The sequence below is a fragment of the Patella vulgata genome, chromosome 4, assembly GCF_932274485.2.
Source record: "Patella vulgata chromosome 4, xgPatVulg1.2, whole genome shotgun sequence".
Classification (NCBI taxonomy): Eukaryota; Metazoa; Mollusca; class Gastropoda; family Patellidae; genus Patella; species Patella vulgata.
The window spans coordinates 54,974,000-54,996,281 of record NC_065882.2 but is presented as its reverse complement, the minus strand read 5'-3'; the positions used below and the strand labels follow the sequence as shown (position 1 = coordinate 54,996,281).

The window sequence follows — 22,282 nt, the reverse complement described above, 5'->3', positions numbered from 1 at the left end:
GTACGTCTTACTTCTACCCTTCCTTGACCAACAGTACCATTTACTAGTTTAATACTAAATCCTAAAAAATGGGGGAGACAGGTTGTTAGTAAATTGTAAACCATTTAGTTTTGGAAATGTAAATAATAGAGATAAAATTAAATAAAATGGAATTTAACGTCCCACTTTTTATCCTACTGGGCTAACGAAGATAGGCGTACGACATGCAGTGTGTTAAGAGGAAACATTTGCCTGGACTTATATCGAACTCCAACTTTCACTGGAACTTTTATGTGCAAGGAGCAACAGAAGAAATGGGGCCAACTCCATGGTAGCGGCATTTATTTATTGAACATAAAACATTATTTATTGGTCTATCATTGTAAGGATACGCCCACAAAAATTCAAAACTAATTCTAAAATTAAATTTAAATGATATAACTTTCATTCTTTGGCACTCACCTGCTACTGTAATAGCTGGCATGGCTGCTTCCGATGTCTGCCAAAGAGACAGCACCAGAATTAAGCCGACGAGAATCATCCTCAAAGATGTCACACCCTATTCAAAGAGTGTTTGTTGTACACAATCTTTCGGCGATGTTTACGTCCTTGCTTCCAGTGAACTAATGATGTATTTCTGATCAGTCTTGATAATTTAACATCTATATAAATTTCAATGAAGTACGCCCCTTGATTTAATGAATAATTATATATACTGGTGACAAGGATAAGGCGCCTAGAACTAACCGTTGTGAAGATCAAAAGTTAAATCTTTATGCTCACACAGATATAAGCTGGGTATGAAGTTACCTATTAACGTGTAATGAATATCTCAGTCTTTATTACAATTTAATATGTATTTAGGTATTATGTATTTCAGTGCGAAGATAATGTGGCTTCTTATAAACAATGTTTCTTTCTATTTGTAAGGAAATGTGACTGTGTGTGACATAATATTAAATTATATATTTTTAAAATACTAGTTCGGGAAGTATTTTTAAAATGTTATGCATGGCTGCCATATTAGAAAAATGTCAAAAATAGAGGAAGGGAATTTTAAAGAAAATTTAGTAAATTTTTCAAAATCCTTCATAGAGCAGAAAGTCTATCTACTTAAACAAAACTATACATATTATGTGCTATGTGGTACTTCGGGCAACTGTTCAATGATTATCTCTTCTATCTTAAAAGCTATTAAAGATGCTAACAAAATAAAAGTCTGGATATATTTAAATAAAAATATTTAGATGTAGGCTAATCAGTCAATAAAACATACTGTATATTTTCGAGAGCTTAAGCATTGATCGCATTTCTTTTATTCATACTGTACAGCACCCGGGGATTGATTCCCTTTAAAGAAGTCCTTGCATTAATTCAACATTACACGAGATTACCTCAAGGAGGGGGGGGGGGCTAAGGCGTACGCGTTAGATCACAATGTCTGCCATTGAGTGAAGTGGCGTGGTTTCGATTCTCTCGCTTATACGTGACAAGTTATTCAAGTAGGGTCGCCTGTCCAACTTCGTGGCTTTTCTCTGGGTCACCCCACTGCTAAAGACCCCTATGCACAAGCGAAGTTTTAAAATAAAATTGAACCATATGTCAGTTCCGACATGATGTTAATAAACTCAATTTCTCTTTCACCATCATCGGATTGGTAAGTCTATATTATAGATATCAGAGCAGTTCATTTGTGGATATCCGTAGTAATAATGGTAAATCTGTAGGCTTATGTGGAGATGTTGAAAAACAAGTCCCTTTCTAAAAACCCATAAAGATTTTTAATTCTCCCGCTGAGACTTTAACTGTTGAGGTACGTGCTAATATTTGTGATAATGAACATACATGTTTACAAGCGTGATATGGTGTAAGGGAAGATAGGGACAGGTTTTTAGTTACTTGTTCTATTGTGTTCGGGGGGTTGGATGGCTGAATGGTTAGCGTGCGCGCGCTGTATCATAAAGTCTGTCATTGAGTCGACTGGCGTGGTTTCGAATCCCCGGTTGTGCGTGGCAAGGAGTAGGGTCGCCTGTCCAACCTCGTGGGTTTTCTCCGGGTCCTCCGGTTTCCTCCCACTGCTAAAGACCCCTACGCACAAGCGAATTATGTAAATAAAATTAAACCATGTTAGTCCCGAAATGACCTAGTTTGTGTCGAGTGGACGTTAAACCCCATCTCTCTCTCTCTCTCTCTCTCTATTGTGTTCTTAAAAATATTCCAAAACGTGTTTGGTTGACTTTCTTTTATCTATTATACATCTATCTGTAATATAATTTAGCCTTTTGAGTAAGGGAGATGCTTATAGACAGGGGGTGACTGGTTGTGTATACGCAACATGCAGGCCTAACATGTATGTAATGGGCTGGTTTAAAGATACATTATCGGGGATCAGATAAAGAGCTGATAGTTCTCACTATAATAGGTAAAAACTAGGTAATGTAAAGGGAATTTGCTGAATATTTCAGTCAGATTGATCCACCCTGAACCGAGTATTTAGCGATTGAATTTTTGGCCTAGCCTCGATCTCATTACTAAAGTCGGTACGATAAAAAAAAAACATAGTCTCGATTATCCAGTTTTTGATTTAATCAGAAGCAGCAGACCGGATTCTAATCCAGTAAATATCGCAGGCTAGCGCTGCCATCGAGAGATGGTTATGGTCTGGATAAGTTAATTAATGTCTAATTAATAATTTAGATAACATTTCAGGCCTAAAGAAAGGTCCGCAATTGGAAGATTTGGCTCTTGCATAATGTATGTTTAATTAACATACAAATGAGTTTCCATGATCTGAATATTGCGCAGTCGGGGTTTATTAACGGGTAAGACATTGATATCATCAATGGTTTAGTATTTCAACGAGTATTACGTGGAATAACTTCTATTCACCCAAATTTTAATGGGGTCGTTTTTTGCCGTGACTTTATAATTATATTTGCATAAACTGTGCCCACTACCCCTGAATTATAAGATTGTTTAATCAAAATTTGTGTTCATTTTGAATAAAATGCTTCAACATGCATTGGCAGATTTAGGAATAAATTTGGCTAGCAAAATTGTTCTTGTCTTTTTATACCCTGTGTAAAAAGCTTTCATGTGCAGTTTTATAATGCTTTATAATGTCATTAATTTAAGTAAGAACTTAAACCTTCGGCAGTGCAAAGGGCATCCATACAAGCGTAAAATCACTTAGGACCTCACCAACCGTAAAATCACTTAGGGCCTCATCAAGTCTTATTCAGCCCATTTCAAGTGTTATAACTACCCTGTATATCTATAGTTAGATATTAGAAATAAAGATGTTTTAGGGAAGAAAACTAGGTTTTTGCGAGTACTTTCCGCTTTATTAAGCTTCTTCGGGCAAACTTTACCAATTCCAACTAGTTTAAACTCTTTCCTAAACATCTTTATTTCTAATATCTAACTATATATATATATATATATACAGGGCAGTTATACATGTATCATATATATATGTGTGTATAATGTGATTGCCCAGGATGATAAGTGAGAAAGTAAGGGTCACTGTATGAAATTTGATACGTTAAAATCTGAACCTTAAACGATTAGGGTGCATGGTAGCGCTTACCGAGACGGATACAGTAGCAACATTCCAATCCAACTTAAATTAATAGTTTATAGTATATAACTTTTACTTTATTAATCTAAACATTCCGTCAGCTAAATATTGTACCAATTACACAATCATTTGGGGTCGTATGATTAGGTTCTTAATATTTTATTGTCAAAATATTGAGGAACTGGACATCAAATGAATATGTCTAACATAGTTCACACGCCAAGGAAAATATATACACGACAGACTTATTATGTGGCAAAACTAACCCCGAATTACTAAGCGGGGCTAGTCAATAAAATAAAATAAATGACACCAACAATTTCCCAAACATTTGATTTAATTATGGATTATATAATAAACTTAACAATGGCATTTACAAATCGATGATGTTTTGTTACTAATGGTTAATTCATATATTTCATCTTCATCTTATATACAATAATATATACCAACTTTTATATAAATGAAATTAAGACCGATATCAACATCTGTTATCTCATTTAAAAAAAAAGTAAACACAGGTTTGCAAGGCAATGACACCTTGTCATCTGTGGATAGACTTTATAAGAAGTTTAACGGAGAAGTCCAAGATTTCGAAGGGCACCATAATAAAAGTGGGTATTCTGGGTCGTTCGGCAATGATAGCTACGCTTTGCCTGGTTACCCCATTTCAGGATTTATATTCTTAAATTGTATGAGTGACTTAATAATGGTGTCAATCCCATACCACTCTTAATTGGGACACTACACTGGTATGGTTATCCAGGCAATACCATAGTGCGAAATATATGGACTCAGGACAGCCCAAAGGTAAAACTTGAAAATTTGTATTTCTTCCTAAAAGTATCACAGACCTCGAGATAAAGGCTTACATGGATATTTCACCGCGAATTAACCAGTTTTATTCACTAAAATATCTCTCCTTCCAAGTAAGAGCGAAACTTGAATACTGCAGCTCTTTTTCTGATTATATAAATTGTTATATTTAACCATTTAATAACATGACAAGCCCATAATCAACTCCCTGGGCCATCCGGTCGCTTAAATTTTAAGTACGTTAAAACATCTGGGCCAATCTCCGCTTCATTTTGTCAAAACTTTGGACACTGATAACTTCGCACAGAATAAATTAATTTGACTGAAAATTTTAACTATTCATTATCCATTTTTGAACTAGTATAGCTAGCTCTCTATCTAATTCTTACATAATGCATTTTTAAATCATAGGGGTAATGTGTACCCAATCTTGACTATTTACTAGAGGGATAACCACAGTAAGTTTGGTAAAGAATCATCAAAAATACTGTGCTGCAGTGTGTAAAACTCTGCAAACAAGTAATTTGGATAAAAAGACGCATACCAACACCCAATGATTGTAAGTCAAGCGCAATAACTGACTGAGTAATTAACATATGCAGTCCAAATGCCGTCTTATGAAGTGAAATGGGGATTAACGTCTGACCTTTCTGCTGTGTCTGGGCTCATGAAGAGGGAAACTGTGCCTGGACAGTAGCGATACGTACAGATATTCGGTCTTACCGAAGTCGTTGTTAATGTAAAATATCATATATTTTTAAAGTATCATAACATAACTAATCAAAGACATCAATGCAAACCGTGAATTACTAATTAGGCTAATACACCCATATCATAGCTATGTTTAAAAAAACATTTACAGCCATAGACAGGAGCTTATCCAAAAGAAAAACTTGAATGTGATTGCTATCCTAGGCACAAGATTTCCAAGCACAGAAAGTCCTGAAATGCAGGATCTGACCCTGCTTCATGCATTTGGACAGTAAGCTGACAGAGGCAACAAATACCCAAAAATAGCCTACACTTCTATATTCCAACAGATGGTCAAAAATACATCCGACAGGGTAAAACGCATATTGACCATTAGACGAAAAAAATCATTAACAAGTGAGCCAAGAGGAGCTAGAACTAGCCAAAATCATAATTTCACAAGGACACACCTGTTTTTTTTTTAATTGGACACAAGTTCCCATCACCAGAATTCCCTGGTAACACCTCTGATTATAGGATGTCTTTATTTTAATTAGGAGTGAAAAAAAAATATTGCTCAATAAAACATTAATCTAAACTTGTATTTTCTTGTGATCAGCAAAGTTATCTAGAACATATTTACTTTCGCGGGGTCTACTCCCACCATGAATAAAAGCAGTTGAATCCAGCGTAAAATGTCTCCAATATTCATACAAAGTTCTCATGGAAATGAATGAGTTATTATTCAGTCAATATGATGTATGTATTGTTTATGATGTGATATGATGTCTATAATATTGTACATATATATTACTATAAATATAGAATATCAGCTGTCAATCACTGTCAAACATCTGTCAACTGACGTAAACCTTTTTTAGCACCCTGGTGAATATTTGGATCAAGCTTATCTGAAAAATTTGATAAAAAAAAGAAATATCAGTGAAAAATGTGGAATGAGATTTCTGAGCATAAAAAACATTCATTGGCAAAATATAACTACAGTAATTAAAATCCCTTTAAACGAAACATAGATGGTAAATAAAAATGGTGGTTTGGTTTTTTTTGACAAGATTAATGCAGGAATAAAGCTAATGATAACATCATAAATGGCCATTATCTTATAATTATTGGATTTCTTTCTTCAGACAAATTTAAAGTGGAACACAAAGTAATTTTTTTTTAAATGACTTTTTTTTTTAACTTGGGTGGAAAAATATAAAAAAAAGTATTGATTTAATTGAAGTCAGTTATGGTCATTTGCATTTTTCAGACAATATAACAAAGCCAAAATATCGATGGTAGATACACCCCTGGGCTTGGATTGAATCAGATTGAAAGAAACCGATCAAAAGATTGTATGCCACGCTTGCTTATTTTCACCACAACCCATTTATAAGATGCCAAATATGACATGACATACTGGTACTTTAGTTTAAAAATCCCCCTCCATGACAATCAGTCAAGAGTTTAATTTGTTGATTTGCTTCGAAAAGTGTGTATATAATCCTTCCACATTTTAAAGCATGTTCACACATATTTCAATAATTCCCGTGCGCGTAGGAGTCTTTAGCAGTGGGAAGCGACTTTGAAACATACAACTGGGGAATCAAAATCACGCCAGATGACTCATGATACAACGCACACCCACTAACCATTCAGCCATCCACCACCACTCCCCCATATAGAGCTAACTAATTTTGTACTTCTATATAGGCAGTTAAGTTAAAATCGAAAGTAGCCAGTGGTTGCCAGGCAAGATACGCCCACATTTTGCAAGAGATGGATAGAGAACAAGCTAAAAAAAAAAAAAAAGGGCCATAATCCAAGAAGCTATGGTCTGAAATGTGCGAATATCGACAGGGACTGAGATCTTTGCGATATAAAGATACATTTTAAGTTTAATCAAAATCGGACAAAAATTGTGACCTCTAGAGGGTCCACAGCCTTCGTATTACACACACAGTTTGCATAAAAGGAGCGGACGTTTTGTCAGGCAGTTTCGGTCCGATTTTCACGAAATTCGAACTCAACCGTCATTAGAGTGTAACGGTGATACATATAAACGTTTTTTAAAATCGGATAAAAATTGCGACCTCTAGAGGGTCCACAAGCTAAAAACGTGATTTTTTGTACATTCAGAAGCCATATTCCAGGAAGTTTGTCATATAAACATGAATTGAAAGTTAAATCAAAATCTGATCAAAATTGTGGCCTCTAGAGGGTCCACAAACTTGATATACCAAATTTTTACACTATTTAGGTACCAGGGGGGGCATGCATTTTGTCCGGCAGTTTTGGTCAGATTTTCACGAAATTCGAACTCAACCGACATTACGGTGTAACAATGATATATTCGAACGATTTTTTAAATCGGATAATAATTGTGACCTCTAGAGTGACCACAAGTTAAAATCACGATTTTTCATACAATCAGGGGCCATGATTCGGGAATTTACAAACCCGATATGCGCGAAGATCGACAGGAACCAATATCATTGGGTTATAAACATGCATTTCAAATTTCATCAAAATCAGATGAAAATTGTGAGCTCCAGAGTGTCCACAAGCTAAAATGTTTTATTTGCGTACAATCAGGGGCCATAATCTGTGAAGTCATGGTACAATACACGCCAATATCGAAAGGAACCGAGATCTTAGGGAGATAGACCTATATTTCAAGTTTCGTTAAAATCAGATAAAAATTGTGGACGGACAGACAGGCAGACGGACAGACAGACGGATAGACGGACGTCCGGACAGGGGAGACGGCAATATACGTCCACATGAAAATGTGGGCGTATAAAAATAGGGGGCAAACTGATGTCTGCTTTACAATTTAAAAGAAAAATTTAATCTTATTGAAATACAGCATCCAAGCAGTTTAGCTCTTTTCATTCACAAGCCATAAATAAATCTTTCATAATGATCAGAGCTTTTGTTTGTTTTTTCATTTACTCATAACAAAACTGATGGCATCTGCATTAAAAAAAACGTTTTTGGAAAACCAGAATATTTTCTTGAATTACTTACATATTTTATGTTTTCCTTTCATAGGAAATTTAACTATTAATTCTTGAGGATACTGACATATAAATACATACGGGGAGGCTGATTCACCTTCAGGAAACTATAAATATACAAAATCAATATATTAATGGCATTTGGAATACTGTACCCATTTCATACAATGGTAATATCATTAAGGGAAACAATACATGTATCAACTGTGAACAGCTCTGGTTAAATGAGACACAAGTCATGAGTTAAGCAAATGTGGCTCAAGTGGTCCATAAGCAATACATCCAACAAAGACTCGAAACCAACTGAACCTGTTTAGAATTTAAGTATGTCAGTGCAACATCAAAGGAACCCATCTAAATACAGTGGACTCTGTCAAATCTGACATCGTATGGGATCTTTAAAATATGTCGGATTACGCAGCGTGTCAGAATACTCAGTTTTCTCAAAACCAGAAATACTGTAACTTCGAAAACCAGAAGTATTATTATAATGTAGCTTCAAATGCCCAGAATGTTATTCCCCTTAAAAATGATAAACCTTCTGTACATTCAAAATTCTATTACATTAAATTTTATTTCATTTAACATGCGTAGGCATTTTGAATATGTCAAGTCTGTCGTTAATTTATCGTCTTCAGTTGATTGCACACTTGTCTTTACTATCACGTGTTTATTGATAATCTGTCGTTCTATGTCAAGGTCGTCATCATACGGTTCGGATAAATTCGTAGGGTGAACAAATTTAGGTATTCAGGTTCAATCGGCATGCACAACGAATGTTTCCAACAGGTGCTAGGAATTATTTTTTTATGTCTGTGAATTCGTGGGAAAATTCGTCACAACTGTCTTACAAGAGATTATAAAATTATCAAAGTAATCAACAAAGACCTACGCTAACGAGTTTAAATCTCACCAATAATTGATTCGTGATTGCTTATTAATCTTTTGTGGCTTCACACCCACCGATTGAAGGCCGGATTATACAATGTTGATTCAATGGAAATCGTGTAACAGGACGGCTGATTGATGCCGTAATTCGGAGTACGGATTACCCAGAGATTATTTAGCTGAAGTAATAAGTAAATAAATCGGGACAAGAAAATGATGTCGGATTTCACAGAGTGCCTGAGTAATCAGAAGTCTGATGTGACAAGAGTCCACTGTACTCAACATGAACTCAAGCCAATTATTGAAATGACCAAGTCTTTTCTGTATCATAATTGAATAAGAACGGATGAAAGATGTTTGGCATCTATTACCAGTTTTACCTACCTTCTGTCTATATTCATCTTGTGATAAACAGTCTACAAAATCAACACATCCTAATAAACAACCGACAGGATAATGACTCGGGAATGATAAATTCTCATCTGTAAACAAAATATACAAATATAAACAAATCTGGTTGTCTTGGTTTTTATAAGAAATAAGAACGGATAACAATAAAAATTCAGATTTACATACATGTAGAAGAAATAGATCAAGCTTCCATACAGCACATATGTAAAAGTGTGCTGAGGACAGTTTATCATTACAATCTAGTCATGTTTTCATTTATTATAGAAAATCCCAGAACTTTTCAATCATTCTATATTTAGTCTCTGATGTAACAACGTTTGTATGACTTCTGGGAACAGAAAGCTATACTCACTCGATTGATAAAAAAACTTTTTATTACAAATAAGTGTTTTTATCTGTTTAAAATTTCGAACAAATCTGCTTCCCTTAAGCGTAAAGTCACAATAACCCTGGAATGGAATAGCTGGAAACACCATTTTAGCGAGACTATTAATTATTCTACATATTTACCTTCATAATGATATCTATAAAATTGTTCAACTTCTGTTGTTTCTTCCAATGAAGGCGTTTTTGATGTAGCAGCTATCCATAGTTTACCTCTATGAGCAGTATACCATGTTCTACCTTCATGACTGGACAATAAAAATAAAATGTGTAACAATATAAGTAGGCCTACAATATATTATACAAGTTGATTCATTATAGATTTATCAACATATATATGACCTATAACGATACAAACAAGAAACAAAAAATATTGACTAAAACTATAAACCAGATGACAAAATTTTTTAGGTTTTACATAGATATATAATTATTAAAATTTATCACCCAATAACACATTCTACAGTAGATATCGCTTGTGTGATAACTTTCATAATCTACTAATCTACTCATCGATACCTCATTAGGAGATATTGCTTTACATGAATTTGATTGGTCAATTAAACCAACAGCTGCCAGACAGGATACGCCCACATTTTGCAAGAGATGGATAGAGAACAAGCTAAAACAAAAATCGATTTTTCGTACAATCAAGGGCCATATTTCAGCAAGTTATAATCCGATATGCGCGAATATCGACAGGCACCAAGATCTTTGGGTTATAAAGCTATATTTCAAGTTTCATCAAAATCGGATCAAAAATCTGACTTCTAGAATGGACACAACCATGATATACCATATATTTACACTATTTGCATACAAGAGGCAGCCACTTTGTCCGAAGTTTTTGTCTGATTTTCACGAAATTCGAACTCAGTCGTCATTAGGGTGTAACGGTGAAATATTCAAACTTTTTTTTTCAATCGGATAAATATTGTGACCTCTAGAGGGACCACAAGCGAAAAACACGATTTTTCGTACAATCAAGGACTATAATTCAGGATGTTACAATCTGATATGCACAAATATCGAAAGGAACCAAGATCTTTGGGTTATAAACAAGTATTTCAAGTTTCACAAAAATCTGATCAAAATTGTGGCCTCTAGAGCGTCCACAACCTTGATATACCATATATACACTATTTGCGTACACGGGGTGGCCATTTTGTCCGGCAGTTTTGGTCCGATTTTCAGAAATACAAACTCAACCATCATTAGGGTGTAACGGTGATATATTCAAACGTTTTTTTAAATCGGATAAAAATTGTGACCTCTAGAGGGACCAGAAGCTAAAAACGAAATTTTTCATACAATCAATGGCCATAATTCAGGAAGTAATGATCCGATATGCGCAAATATCGAAAGGAACCAAGATCTTTGCTTAATAAATATGTATTTCAAGTTTCATCAAAATCAAATCAAAATTGTGGCCTCTACTTTATTCAATATTTATAATATGTTTTAAGAAGATTAACTTACATTTTAATGCCTTTAGTAAGTAAAGAAGCCCAGGGTTGATGCATACTTAAACACATTCCTTCATCACTCATCTCTTGTAATTCTTTATCTTGTATTCTTAAAGTAGATTTCTTTCTCGGATCTACTCCATCAACCGTATGAGAATTCTTTGTCAGTTTTTGACTAAAGGACTCTCCTGTTGCTACAAACTGAAATAAATGGAGAAAATATCAAATTACAAGAAAAGTTAAATAGTGATACTATGATCATTTTTAGCCAACTATCTTTGTTTTTATACTCAATTTAATGTTAAGCAGTAATAAAGTTGACTGACCCTACAAAAAGGCAAGAAAGGTCCATTGTATTAATTCAAGATAGCATAAGCACCAGGGCCACTGCACGCATCATTGCAAGGAGAGTCGAAAAGGATCCCACAAGCAACCATTTCAATGCTTATCTCCTCCATGAAGTGCATGGTGTGTGTGTGTCTATGCATTACTGACTTTTACTTTATAGTAAGTTGTTATGCCCTCTATGGATTGCTGTTGATTTTCTTGTGTCGGTAAACTCCCAGTTGAAGCCAAAAATCACATTTCAGCTGCATTAGGCCACACAAAATAAATGTCTTGTTTCTCGGGCAACTGACAGCTGAAACTGTAGGGAGGGAGGGCGGTTTCTTTTTTTTTTTTACTCATTGATGGTGCAAAATAAAATTTGGCTATTGCTGAAAATTGTTGGGGCGGGAGGGCGGTCTTTCTTTTTTTTTTTTTTTAAATGAGAAAGTCATTACTTGTTTACGTTTTTGCTTTCCGTTATATTCAACTTTATTGTACATACTTAAAACATAAACCCAAAATCAAGTCTACTAAAACACTGAGACTGAACACTGACTGAAAGGAAAATAATTTTCCATATTTAATTGGTTTAAAATAAAATTCCATACGACTATGTAATAGCCCTCCATAAAGACAACAATATTTTTAAAAACTAAGCCTCTTTCACCAGGTGTATCAAAAATAATAATCATGGTAAACAGTATTTAAAACTAAATCTAGTATCGCCGGTTTATTTATAATTATTTACCGAATTCCAACCAATGCATGTCACACCGTGTCATCGGTATTGGAGATTGCCGGAAATACTGTTTCTTGGGATATTCGGTGTGTTTCTCAGGATATTCGGTGTTCTATCCGGTGTTTATATTGAATGACTATTTAAATCTAACTAACAACTGGTCAGTAAAACCATCAAATCGGTAATCCAATTATTATTTTCCGGATTATCGAAACTACCGTAAATGTGCTAATAATGACCCAGATTCTAAGGTATGCATTATGACGACTATCGTCATCGTATCGTATTCTTAGCTATAATTAATTAACCTGTTCTACGGTTCATTATTTTATCAATAGGATTTTCCAAACAAGGACCGACTGAAGCCGGCAATAATGAGCCGATTACGATCGAATGATTGAAATATTGTCGCCAATGACTTTTAACACGAATCAAATTCTAGTTTATCAGGGGAGGTAATTAATATCACGTGATACAAAATGGAGGTTCTTTCGATATCAATAAAAAAGGCAAATCTGCCAAACTTCGCCATTGTTCGGATAAAAAAGACAGCATGTTCATCTGAATCAGTTTTAATACATTTGAATAGATATACATGTATGGCGGATGTAGGTACATGCGGGATATTTCTTTTACGACTTGCTTGTCGATGTGCGGGCGGGCGTTACATATTTATTTTTTTTCATCAAGACTAATAAATAGACTGCACGCGCAACCAATTTTGCGTGCGGGCGGTGCCCGAGAAACAAGTTATTTTATTTGTGTTGCCTTATGTTCCTTCAGTACTTGCAGTCAAATCAGTGATGCGTTTTCATTGCATCTAAGCATATTTTCATTACCTGAGGAGCTGGCTGTACTATAGTTGGATTAACTAAAGGATTAAAATCACTAGGATCTAATTTGGGTATGTCTTTGGATGATTTAGATGATTTCCCATAATGCACTTGTTGAACAATTTCATCATCCACATCATACATATTCTTAGAATTGTCTTTTTCCGCATCAATAACTTTTCTACCAGCAAAGTCAAATGTTATTTTTCTGTCTCTACGAGAAGCATGTCGTTCAGATCGCAATTCCTCTTCTCTTTCTTTTAATTTTTGTCGATCTTCTGGATTTAACCATTTGTTAGAATCTGTTGCAAAATAATCACATTCATCATCTAAAACCTTTGTTCTTTTAACACTGTAAAAAGAAACAACATTATATAAGACAACTAGATGGAACAAAAAAAAACAAAACATGCAAGAGGTCCAACAGTTCACTGAATGTAAAAAGTAAAATAATTAAAATCTTTTTATCTATGTAATCTCAATTAAATTTGTGCTTGATAACGATAAGAGGATACTTGTCGAAACGTCGTGCTTTTAGAATAAAACTAATGATTGTATCCCATAAAAACTGTGTTCTGTTAAAAGTTTATCGTTACGTTTATAAACTTACCTAGTTTTATCATAATGTAAAAGTGTATCTTTATGTTTTTTAGCTTTCTCTGCACCCTCTTGTATGTTTTTCTGTGTAGTTGGTGTATAGAGAGTATCATTACATATCGATTGTCCTAACAATTGTAGAGCATCAACACCACCCATTAATTGACTTCGTAATTTCTCACTCTGCTTATTGCCTTTAGATATGATGTCAAATTCTGCTTTAGTACACACCTGGTAAGAATTGAATATTCATATGTAAATTAGTGTGTAAGACAATCTAGTCTTGTAAGACAACCTTGTCCAATAAATTTATATACCTCCCTTGAGAATAATAGTCAGTCCAGAATGTCCCGAATTGATAGAATTACAATTGAATGGCATGGAAATCAGTCCTATCACATTTCTGCCATTCCTGAGAACTGAGGTTGAAATATTTTTTGTGCAGTTGATGCATGTGGTGTAGCCTGAAATCCCCCTTTTTATACGATTGTCACTATTTTGGGGATTTAGAGAATTTGATTCAAACGATCAAACAATTACCCCCAAAATGGGTTTAACTTGATCTCCTCAAAAGAAAAGTGGTATCAGATGTTTTACAAAGACTGAACATTACTATGCCTTCTGCATGAACCCAATCTTTATTCAATTTATTTATGTGTAAAGATGACGAATTTTACAGTAATATTTAATTTCATATTTACCAAATTTCCACAGAATAAACAAGGACCAGAACCTTCCTGTGCACAAACAACTCTACCACACTTTAAACAATTACTTATTAATTTATGCTTTGCAGCTTGACATTCACATACATGACGTCCTGAAAATTAAAGAAAAATCATCTTAGAAAACAAATTGCAGAAGTGTGTTTAAAAAGGGCAGGCTGATATAACCAATACATGTACTATAAAATACCACCACATACTACCTCATCATTGAGATAGTATGACAGGATATCTTAATTATACTGATAATAATGAATGAGATTATGCAAGGAAAACGATAAAATACCACCACATACTACCTCATCATTGAGATAGTATGACAGGATATCTTAATTATACTGATAATAATGAATGAGATTATGCAAGGAAAACGATAAAAAAATTTGGAGGCAAATGTAATGGCCGATAGCATGCCATTCCAGTTATCTCCCTTGATCACCCAATACTAAGAAATACATGTAGGCGCAGAGTTAAGTAAATACAAACTATAGTAGTGTGTATCATATGCAACATATTATGCAGGTTCATGGTAATAAAGACTTCCTGCACTTCCTAAAGCTGGTTTTAAAGACATACACATAGTTAGAAATGAAGAGCTCTTTTTGAAATAACGATTACCGCAATGCCATTTTGGGGGTACAACAGACAATTTGGGGACATTTGAAAAAGAACACTATTAACTTACCAGACAGTTTAATCACAGATTTAGCTTGACCTTCTTGACTAAATAAAGGAACAAATTTTGATTTCTTCTTCGTACCATCTATCACAGGGGCTGACTTTGTATTTTGTTGATTTGAAGCAGATGGTTTAGAATCCTGTACCTGTAATACATAATAAATATTGGTAACTTTATCTCATGAATTTTACCTTCCTTTACACCCCATTATCTACTTCAACTGGATATATTTAGAAGATAAAGACAGTAACATTTTTTCCATTGTTCTTCCGATTCCCTTCATTGTGAACAGTTCTATATGCACCCACAAATCTGTTTTCAAACTTTCAATTTGGAAGCTTATCTAACAGTGAGGTTTGATTGGACGCATGACACGTAACATGTACCGTAGGCCTACCTCTTCTGCAGTATTATGACCATTTAACAACTGTCCTTGATTGAAGACTTGTTTATTTTTTGGTGCTTTATTTTTCTTTTTTATTTTATTTGACCCTGCAAAGTAAACGTCTTCTTCATTATTTTTCTTTAAAACCTAAAAAGAATCATAATTAAATATGAATTAATATTATAAAAACATGAACAAAAGCTATGTAAGCTTACATCAGAGAAATTGTTGATTATCACTCACTGAGAGTCACTTAATCGTATTCATCAAAATGTCTAAAACTTACAATGCATTCTGGAGAATTCTTTGAACTGCTTCTTCGTAATAATTCTTGAACAAAGATTCTAACTTTGGGGTCTTTTTTATCAAGTAAGTCATTCATATAATCTTCTAAATCTTGATTGTTTTCTATAGAGAGTATGTAGCTGGAAAAAACCACATAAAATTACAAGGCTGGTTCATGTAAATTAAGTCCTGAGCAACAGAAGTGAAATGTGAATATTAATCTTACTGTTCTCACTGAGCTAATGAAATGAAATGGGGTTTATATAATGTCCTACTGTTCTGATCCAAACTGGACTAATGAAGACAGGCATACGCCACACAGTGTGATATGAGGGAAATTTGGCTCAGACAGCGGCACTACGGCCTACTCTTATATCGAATTCCAACTGTCAAGGGATCTTTTACATGCACGCCAATGTGTATGGGAGACCTCAGTTTTTCGTCCCATCTGAACGACTAGATAGCTGTCCTTGTCAGGCCCTCCATCCTGCCGACTGAGCTAATGAAAATGGCCTGAGCAACAAAGGAAACATGTACATGATGTAGTTTTAAGGATTCTTTTGAATTCATTATTACAAAAAGAAGCATCAAATAGGACAACATTTCTAAACCTATAAAAATATACTGATACGTACATGTAGAGGTTACTAAAATACAAATCTGTTATGGCCATTCTATCAGTGAATTTCTTTTATATAGGACATTTAAATAAATTTCATAAAATTAAATAAATAATAAAAAAAATGAAAACTTGTAATTGAACAGTATAGATTACAGTAACAAGTAACAATGCCATAATTGAGTAACATCACATGACAGATTTACCTTTAGTACAACCAATAAATTATTTAGTAAGTTAATATGCACTGAATTTTCAGTTTTATTGTAAAATTTTGGGCTGCAATTGCTGCAAGTCGCAACTGCCATACCAGTATAAGACAAGATACAACACAAGTAACCCAACAGTGGCATACTAGAAACACTACGATTTTAATTTATTTAAATCAAAAATTACAATTTGGCATAAATAGCAGTAACAACAAATTATGAAAAATCAATATAAATTATTGTGATATGAGTTGAAATAATGGTGGATTTAAAATGACAATTTGAAATTAAAAATGACAATTTGGCATGAAGAACAGTATATTATCAAATATCAATATTAGTTATTGTGATATTTTGGATTTGGGTAGATTTGGGTAAATCCTGCGATGACTCGTCAGGGACAAGGTGGCTCTGTACAACAAGATTCAATCATACTGACATTTTCGCCCATAAAATTAGTCAAGATGATACTTAGGGTAAGGGTTGGTGCTGGTGTGGGGTCTATGCACTTCAACTTTGCTAATTTGCACTTTGACTGATCCTTTACCATTACTTGGCAATAGGCCTATGCGTCAGAACACTTCTGGTTGCAAGAAGCAGCAGAAGGGACATTCTTGTGAGTTGATTCAGCTCGATTTCATTTTGCCATATAACTTCCAACTCCTTTCACCGATTTCTTCAAAATTCTCGGAATATTTGGTCTGATCCAGTTTCTTCATTTGCAGTACGGCGACCAGCATGGGGCCCATTGGCTTGTTCTTGAATTTTTGTCCATGCAGTGAGAAATGAAACGTGCTGACTGGTGCGAATGAGATAAAGCAATGGAATATGTCACTGTCTCCGTTTGTTGACACAGATCTGCCGCCCACGTTCACAATCAGTGGCACTGGTTTTGATTGTTTTCCAAGAGCAACACCAATTTTGGTGGTTGGCATCATATCTGTTACACACTAACACTATTTATGGAATAACAATCACTGGTTTATTAACATGCAACGTTTCGACGATGATACTCTCGTCTTTATCAAGCAAATGATAACATAATTATATGTAAAACATCAAGTATTTATATACAGTAGAAAAAGAAGCCATAAATATAGACCTTATATATAACTAGCACTGATCAAAGCGATGATGACAAAGCCCTAAGTTGTTACAATGTACCGAAGCCATAATTAATTACATATCTATAAGGCAGGAGTAAGCCTAATTAGTGATCAGTATTATTACAATGATACAAATAGGTGTTAAGCATTCATAGGGAGTACAATAACACACATTAACTATTATTTTAATAACATTGAAGTTTAATTTATAATAATGGCGGATGTTAGATAGTGTACGAAGCACTAGATCTTATATATGATTAATTAAAGTAATGATTCTGAATGTTATAAATATAATAATAATAATGAAAAGTAATCTGAAGCTAATCCGATATATGATAATTATATGAATAAATTAAGTGAGAATGTAACACCAATCATATTAACAAAATGTATTACTGGAAAATTATTGTATCATATGCGTGGGAGAGATAGACTCCTACATCTCTGTTAAGGGCCGGCTTGTGTCGTCGGATCTGAATACTTTCCATGATTTTCCTTGTCTTCTTAACATGCTGGTTCGCGTTCATCACTTCTACTTTAGACCATTGCATTCTGTGTTTCTTATTGCCGAATCTTTGATAAAGGAGTCAGCAGATTTACCTAGTGGGGATAATAACTTGACCATGTACTGCTCTGAATTACAGCACATGAAAGATGTTTTCATCCATTTCAACCAATATCCACCTCAAGTGGTAGAAAAGATTATCTCTGCTACCATCACTAAACATCAGAAGGCAGTTAACTCCCCACACAAACCCGAGACAGCAGTTAGAATATCCATTCCGTTCATAGGCAAGACATCATATAAGATAAGAAGATTACTGCTCATGTGAAAACCAGTATATAGGAGAAACTAAAAGACCGCTGAACATCAGAATTAAGGAACACTAATCGCTATCCAAAGATAACCAATCCGCAGTCGCCGAACACTTGCAAATCAATAAGAAACACAGAATGCAATGGTCTAAAGTAGAAGTGATGAACGCGAACCAGCATGTTAAGAAGACAAGGAAAATCATGGAAAGTATTCAGATCCGACGACACAAGCCGGCCCTTAACAGAGATGTAGGAGTCTATCTCCCCCACGCATATGATACAATAATTTTCCAGTAATACATTTTGTTAATATGATTGGTGTTACATTCTCACTTAATTTATTCATATAATTATCATATATCGGATTAGCTTCAGATTACTTTTCATTATTATTATTATATTTATAACATTCAGAATCATTACTTTAATTAATCATATATAAGATCTAGTGCTTCGTACACTATCTAACATCCGCCATTATTATAAATTAAACTTCAATGTTATTAAAATAATAGTTAATGTGTGTTATTGTACACCCTATGAATGCTTAACACCTATTTGTATCATTGTAATAATACTGATCACTAATTAGGCTTACTCCTGCCTTATAGATATGTAATTAATTATGGCTGCGGTACATTGTAACAACTTAGGGCTTTGTCATCATCGCTTTGATCAGTGCTAGTTATATATAAGGTCTATATTTATGGCTTCTTTTTATACTGTATATAAATACTTGATGTTTTACATATAATTATGTTATCATTTGCTTGATAAGACGAGAGTATCATCGTCGAAACGTTGCATGTTAATAAACCAGTGATTGTTATTCCATAAATAGTGTTAGTGTGTTACTGTTCAATTACTAAATGCCACTTAAAGAAGATCATATCTGTTGTTTAGCCCCACCTTGTCCCTGTTACTGGTAGCCTACAGGCCTAAATAAGTGCATGTGCATGCAGCATTGAAATATTATTGATCCTACACAGGCAATTAACAGAATTTGTCAGTGATACACTGTAGGCTACCCTGTGCACAGCTTTTCAATCGATGGAATCAATATATCCACCATTACACCTTTCCAGCTAGTTTTACTTGCTACCTCTGCCTGGCTTAAAAATCGCCTGTCAACGCCAGTCGACAAAGACAGGCGAACATTTCGAGCCATGATATATATTTCTGTTGCTCCCCTTCCCAATCCAACACCTACGGGAAAATCATGACGCTGCAGGGGCTGAGGATAGATCAACTGTCACTATTATGTGTTCAATCAAATTTAATAAAATTACCTGAAACTGAAAGTAGATCTTATAAGTTATATATAAGAAGTTCCGAAGTTATTGCACAATATGGGTGAAAAATGCGGTTATAATTTCTTATCTTGGACGATCTATATAGACACGTTTCTTATTACAACACTAATTTGCATTGCTACATATAACAAATATTACCTTGCATTTTCTGGGGTCGTATCAATGCCAAGTTTCGATAATTCGCGACAGACCCATTCCTCAATACTGGAAGCTGCCATCTTGCAATATTGCCAAGGGAAAGAACTCTAAGTCTAAATAGGAATTAACCCCCTTAGTCTAAGATTGTATTATTATTTTCCCAAACTTTTCCATACCGGGCCTATACATATCCTCACCTAAGATGTCAGCTCTTTAATCACACTGATCCGCAGTGAATATTTGCTTGGCCGCGACAATATTATACGAGACTCGTAATTCTCTGTGAAACAGATTGCTCTTTAATGGGGGAGAAACATTGTTTTACATTCTTTAAATAGTCGTTTTCATCAAATGTGGGCTTTAATTTTAATAACTGCAAGTTGACATTGTGAATAAACGATTCACAGAAAAAAGCACTTAACGGTTAGACATCGTCAATTATGTTATGAAGATCCACTAATCAGGTTGCAATCATTGATCTCCAAGGTCGGCGGAAGCAAATCTTGATTGTGTTCGGGAGGGGGGGGGGACTACCCTAGGACTTTAGGCGAGGATCCAGGGTGGCCTAGGCTTCGTAAGCTCCTGCGAGGGTCCTATAATCGCGACCCTCGCAATTGGGGACTCTTACTTTACCCATGGACCTGTATAGAGCATAGCTCCTTTAAAGGCTCAATACCACTCTTGTTGTAACTGAATAATATGTCCCAATCTTTATTCTGGTCAACAAATTGCACTATTTTAAAATATTCCAATTAATTGATGATACAAATTTCATCTTAACACACCTAATTTAAAAAATTGGAAAAATTCAACTAAATGATTTGAAAAGCCTGACGTAAAGTTTTCAAATGTGACATGGATTTAAAAATATTTTTGAACCCTCTGGACAAGTAAAATATGATTTAATGGATAATTTACACAAAAGGTCGGACACTAACACATCTAGTACTTAGAATAAGGCTATTTTTTTTATTTTCTGGAGCTGTCAAGCCAGCTTGAGTGTTATTGTCCCTTTAAGATAAATAAAAACAATTTTTAATACAGGCTTACCTTTAACCTACCATCTAGGACCATAGGCGAGGATTCAGGGTCGCCTAGGCTCCGGAAGCTCCTGCGGGTGTTGGGGACAGCGGGGCACAGTGTGCATGATTTCGTTTTTTTAGTAAATTGACAAGAAGTGGAGTCCTACAGAAAATCAAACTATGTACTCAGTTGAAGCCAGTCATATGTTCGATTTAACAAAGCTGTTAAGAATTTAATAAATTAAAACCATTTTTATGTAGATCATTGTAAAACCAAAATTTTTTTTGACCCAATGTGCCCCGTATGTAGGTACACTGGGTCACACTATGGACACAGTTGGCCATCAAGTATGTTTTTTTTTTTGAAAAATGTATAGTAAATACACTGAAACTCATCAGAACTGTGAAAATTAATCTTTTAGTTCAAAATATGAATTTGTTTTAAGACTTGAACACAGATACGCAGCAGGAAATTTAAAAAAACCCAGCTTAACATTGAATAAAAAATTCTTTAACTGGAGAAAAAAAATCTTTTATGCAAAAATTCCTATGATTTGTAAGTCAGTAAGGATTCGTAACCTAGGACCAATATTTCCTTAAAAACAGCTCAAATATCCAGATTCTGTCTAAAATGGACAAATGATATTTAGTAAAACTCGAAATGCTTATGCTCAGTGTGCCCCACTGACATGTGTCCCACTGTGCCCCATCATCAACTACAACTAAAAATCGAAAATGGCAGGAAGGCATGTGATAGTATTATGAAACAAAATATTTCTAATGAGAGTCAATTATTATCTCTTCACCTGGAATTTCACATTTGTGGGCTCCAACAAAATCTTGAGTAGCCAAGCAGTTTAACCAGTCCACAAAAAATTCACTTTTGCGTCAGAAAAAACGGTTAATGGCTGATATATATTAATCAGCTTACATGAATTTATTGAATTTTCCCAACACAGTCAAAAATTACAAAGCCTGGCTTACTGTGCCCCGTGACTTACTGTGCCACGCTCTCCCCTACTATTATAATCGCTACCCTCGCAACTGGAGACTCTTTATCCATGGATCTGTATAGAACATAGCCCCTTTAAGATAAATAAAAACAATTTGTTAACATTTTTAATACAGCCTTACCTTTAATAACCTACGATCTAGGACTTTAGGCGAGGATCCATGGCCGCCTAGGCTCCAGAGTTCCTGCTTGGGTTCTATAAACGTGACCCTCGTAAATGGGGACTCTTCGCCCATG

At 34.7% G+C, this 22,282-nt stretch overlaps 1 protein-coding gene across 1 annotated transcript; it reads right to left on the bottom strand.

The window, feature by feature from the left end:
* Positions 1–3,809: 3,809 nt before the first annotated feature.
* On the bottom strand, positions 3,810–20,100 carry LOC126818179 (activating signal cointegrator 1). Its single transcript, XM_050545422.2, has 12 exons — positions 20,012–20,100; positions 15,809–15,947; positions 15,535–15,669; positions 15,144–15,282; positions 14,435–14,553; positions 13,747–13,964; positions 13,143–13,488; positions 11,251–11,438; positions 9,898–10,019; positions 9,361–9,458; positions 8,099–8,195; positions 3,810–5,976 (listed from the first exon to the last, which is right to left on the bottom strand). Exons 1-12 carry the CDS (start codon positions 20,089–20,091, stop codon positions 5,912–5,914), a joined length of 1,746 nt encoding a protein of 581 aa, XP_050401379.1. The 5' UTR covers positions 20,092–20,100; the 3' UTR covers positions 3,810–5,911.
* Between the last annotated feature and the right edge of the window lie 2,182 nt (positions 20,101–22,282).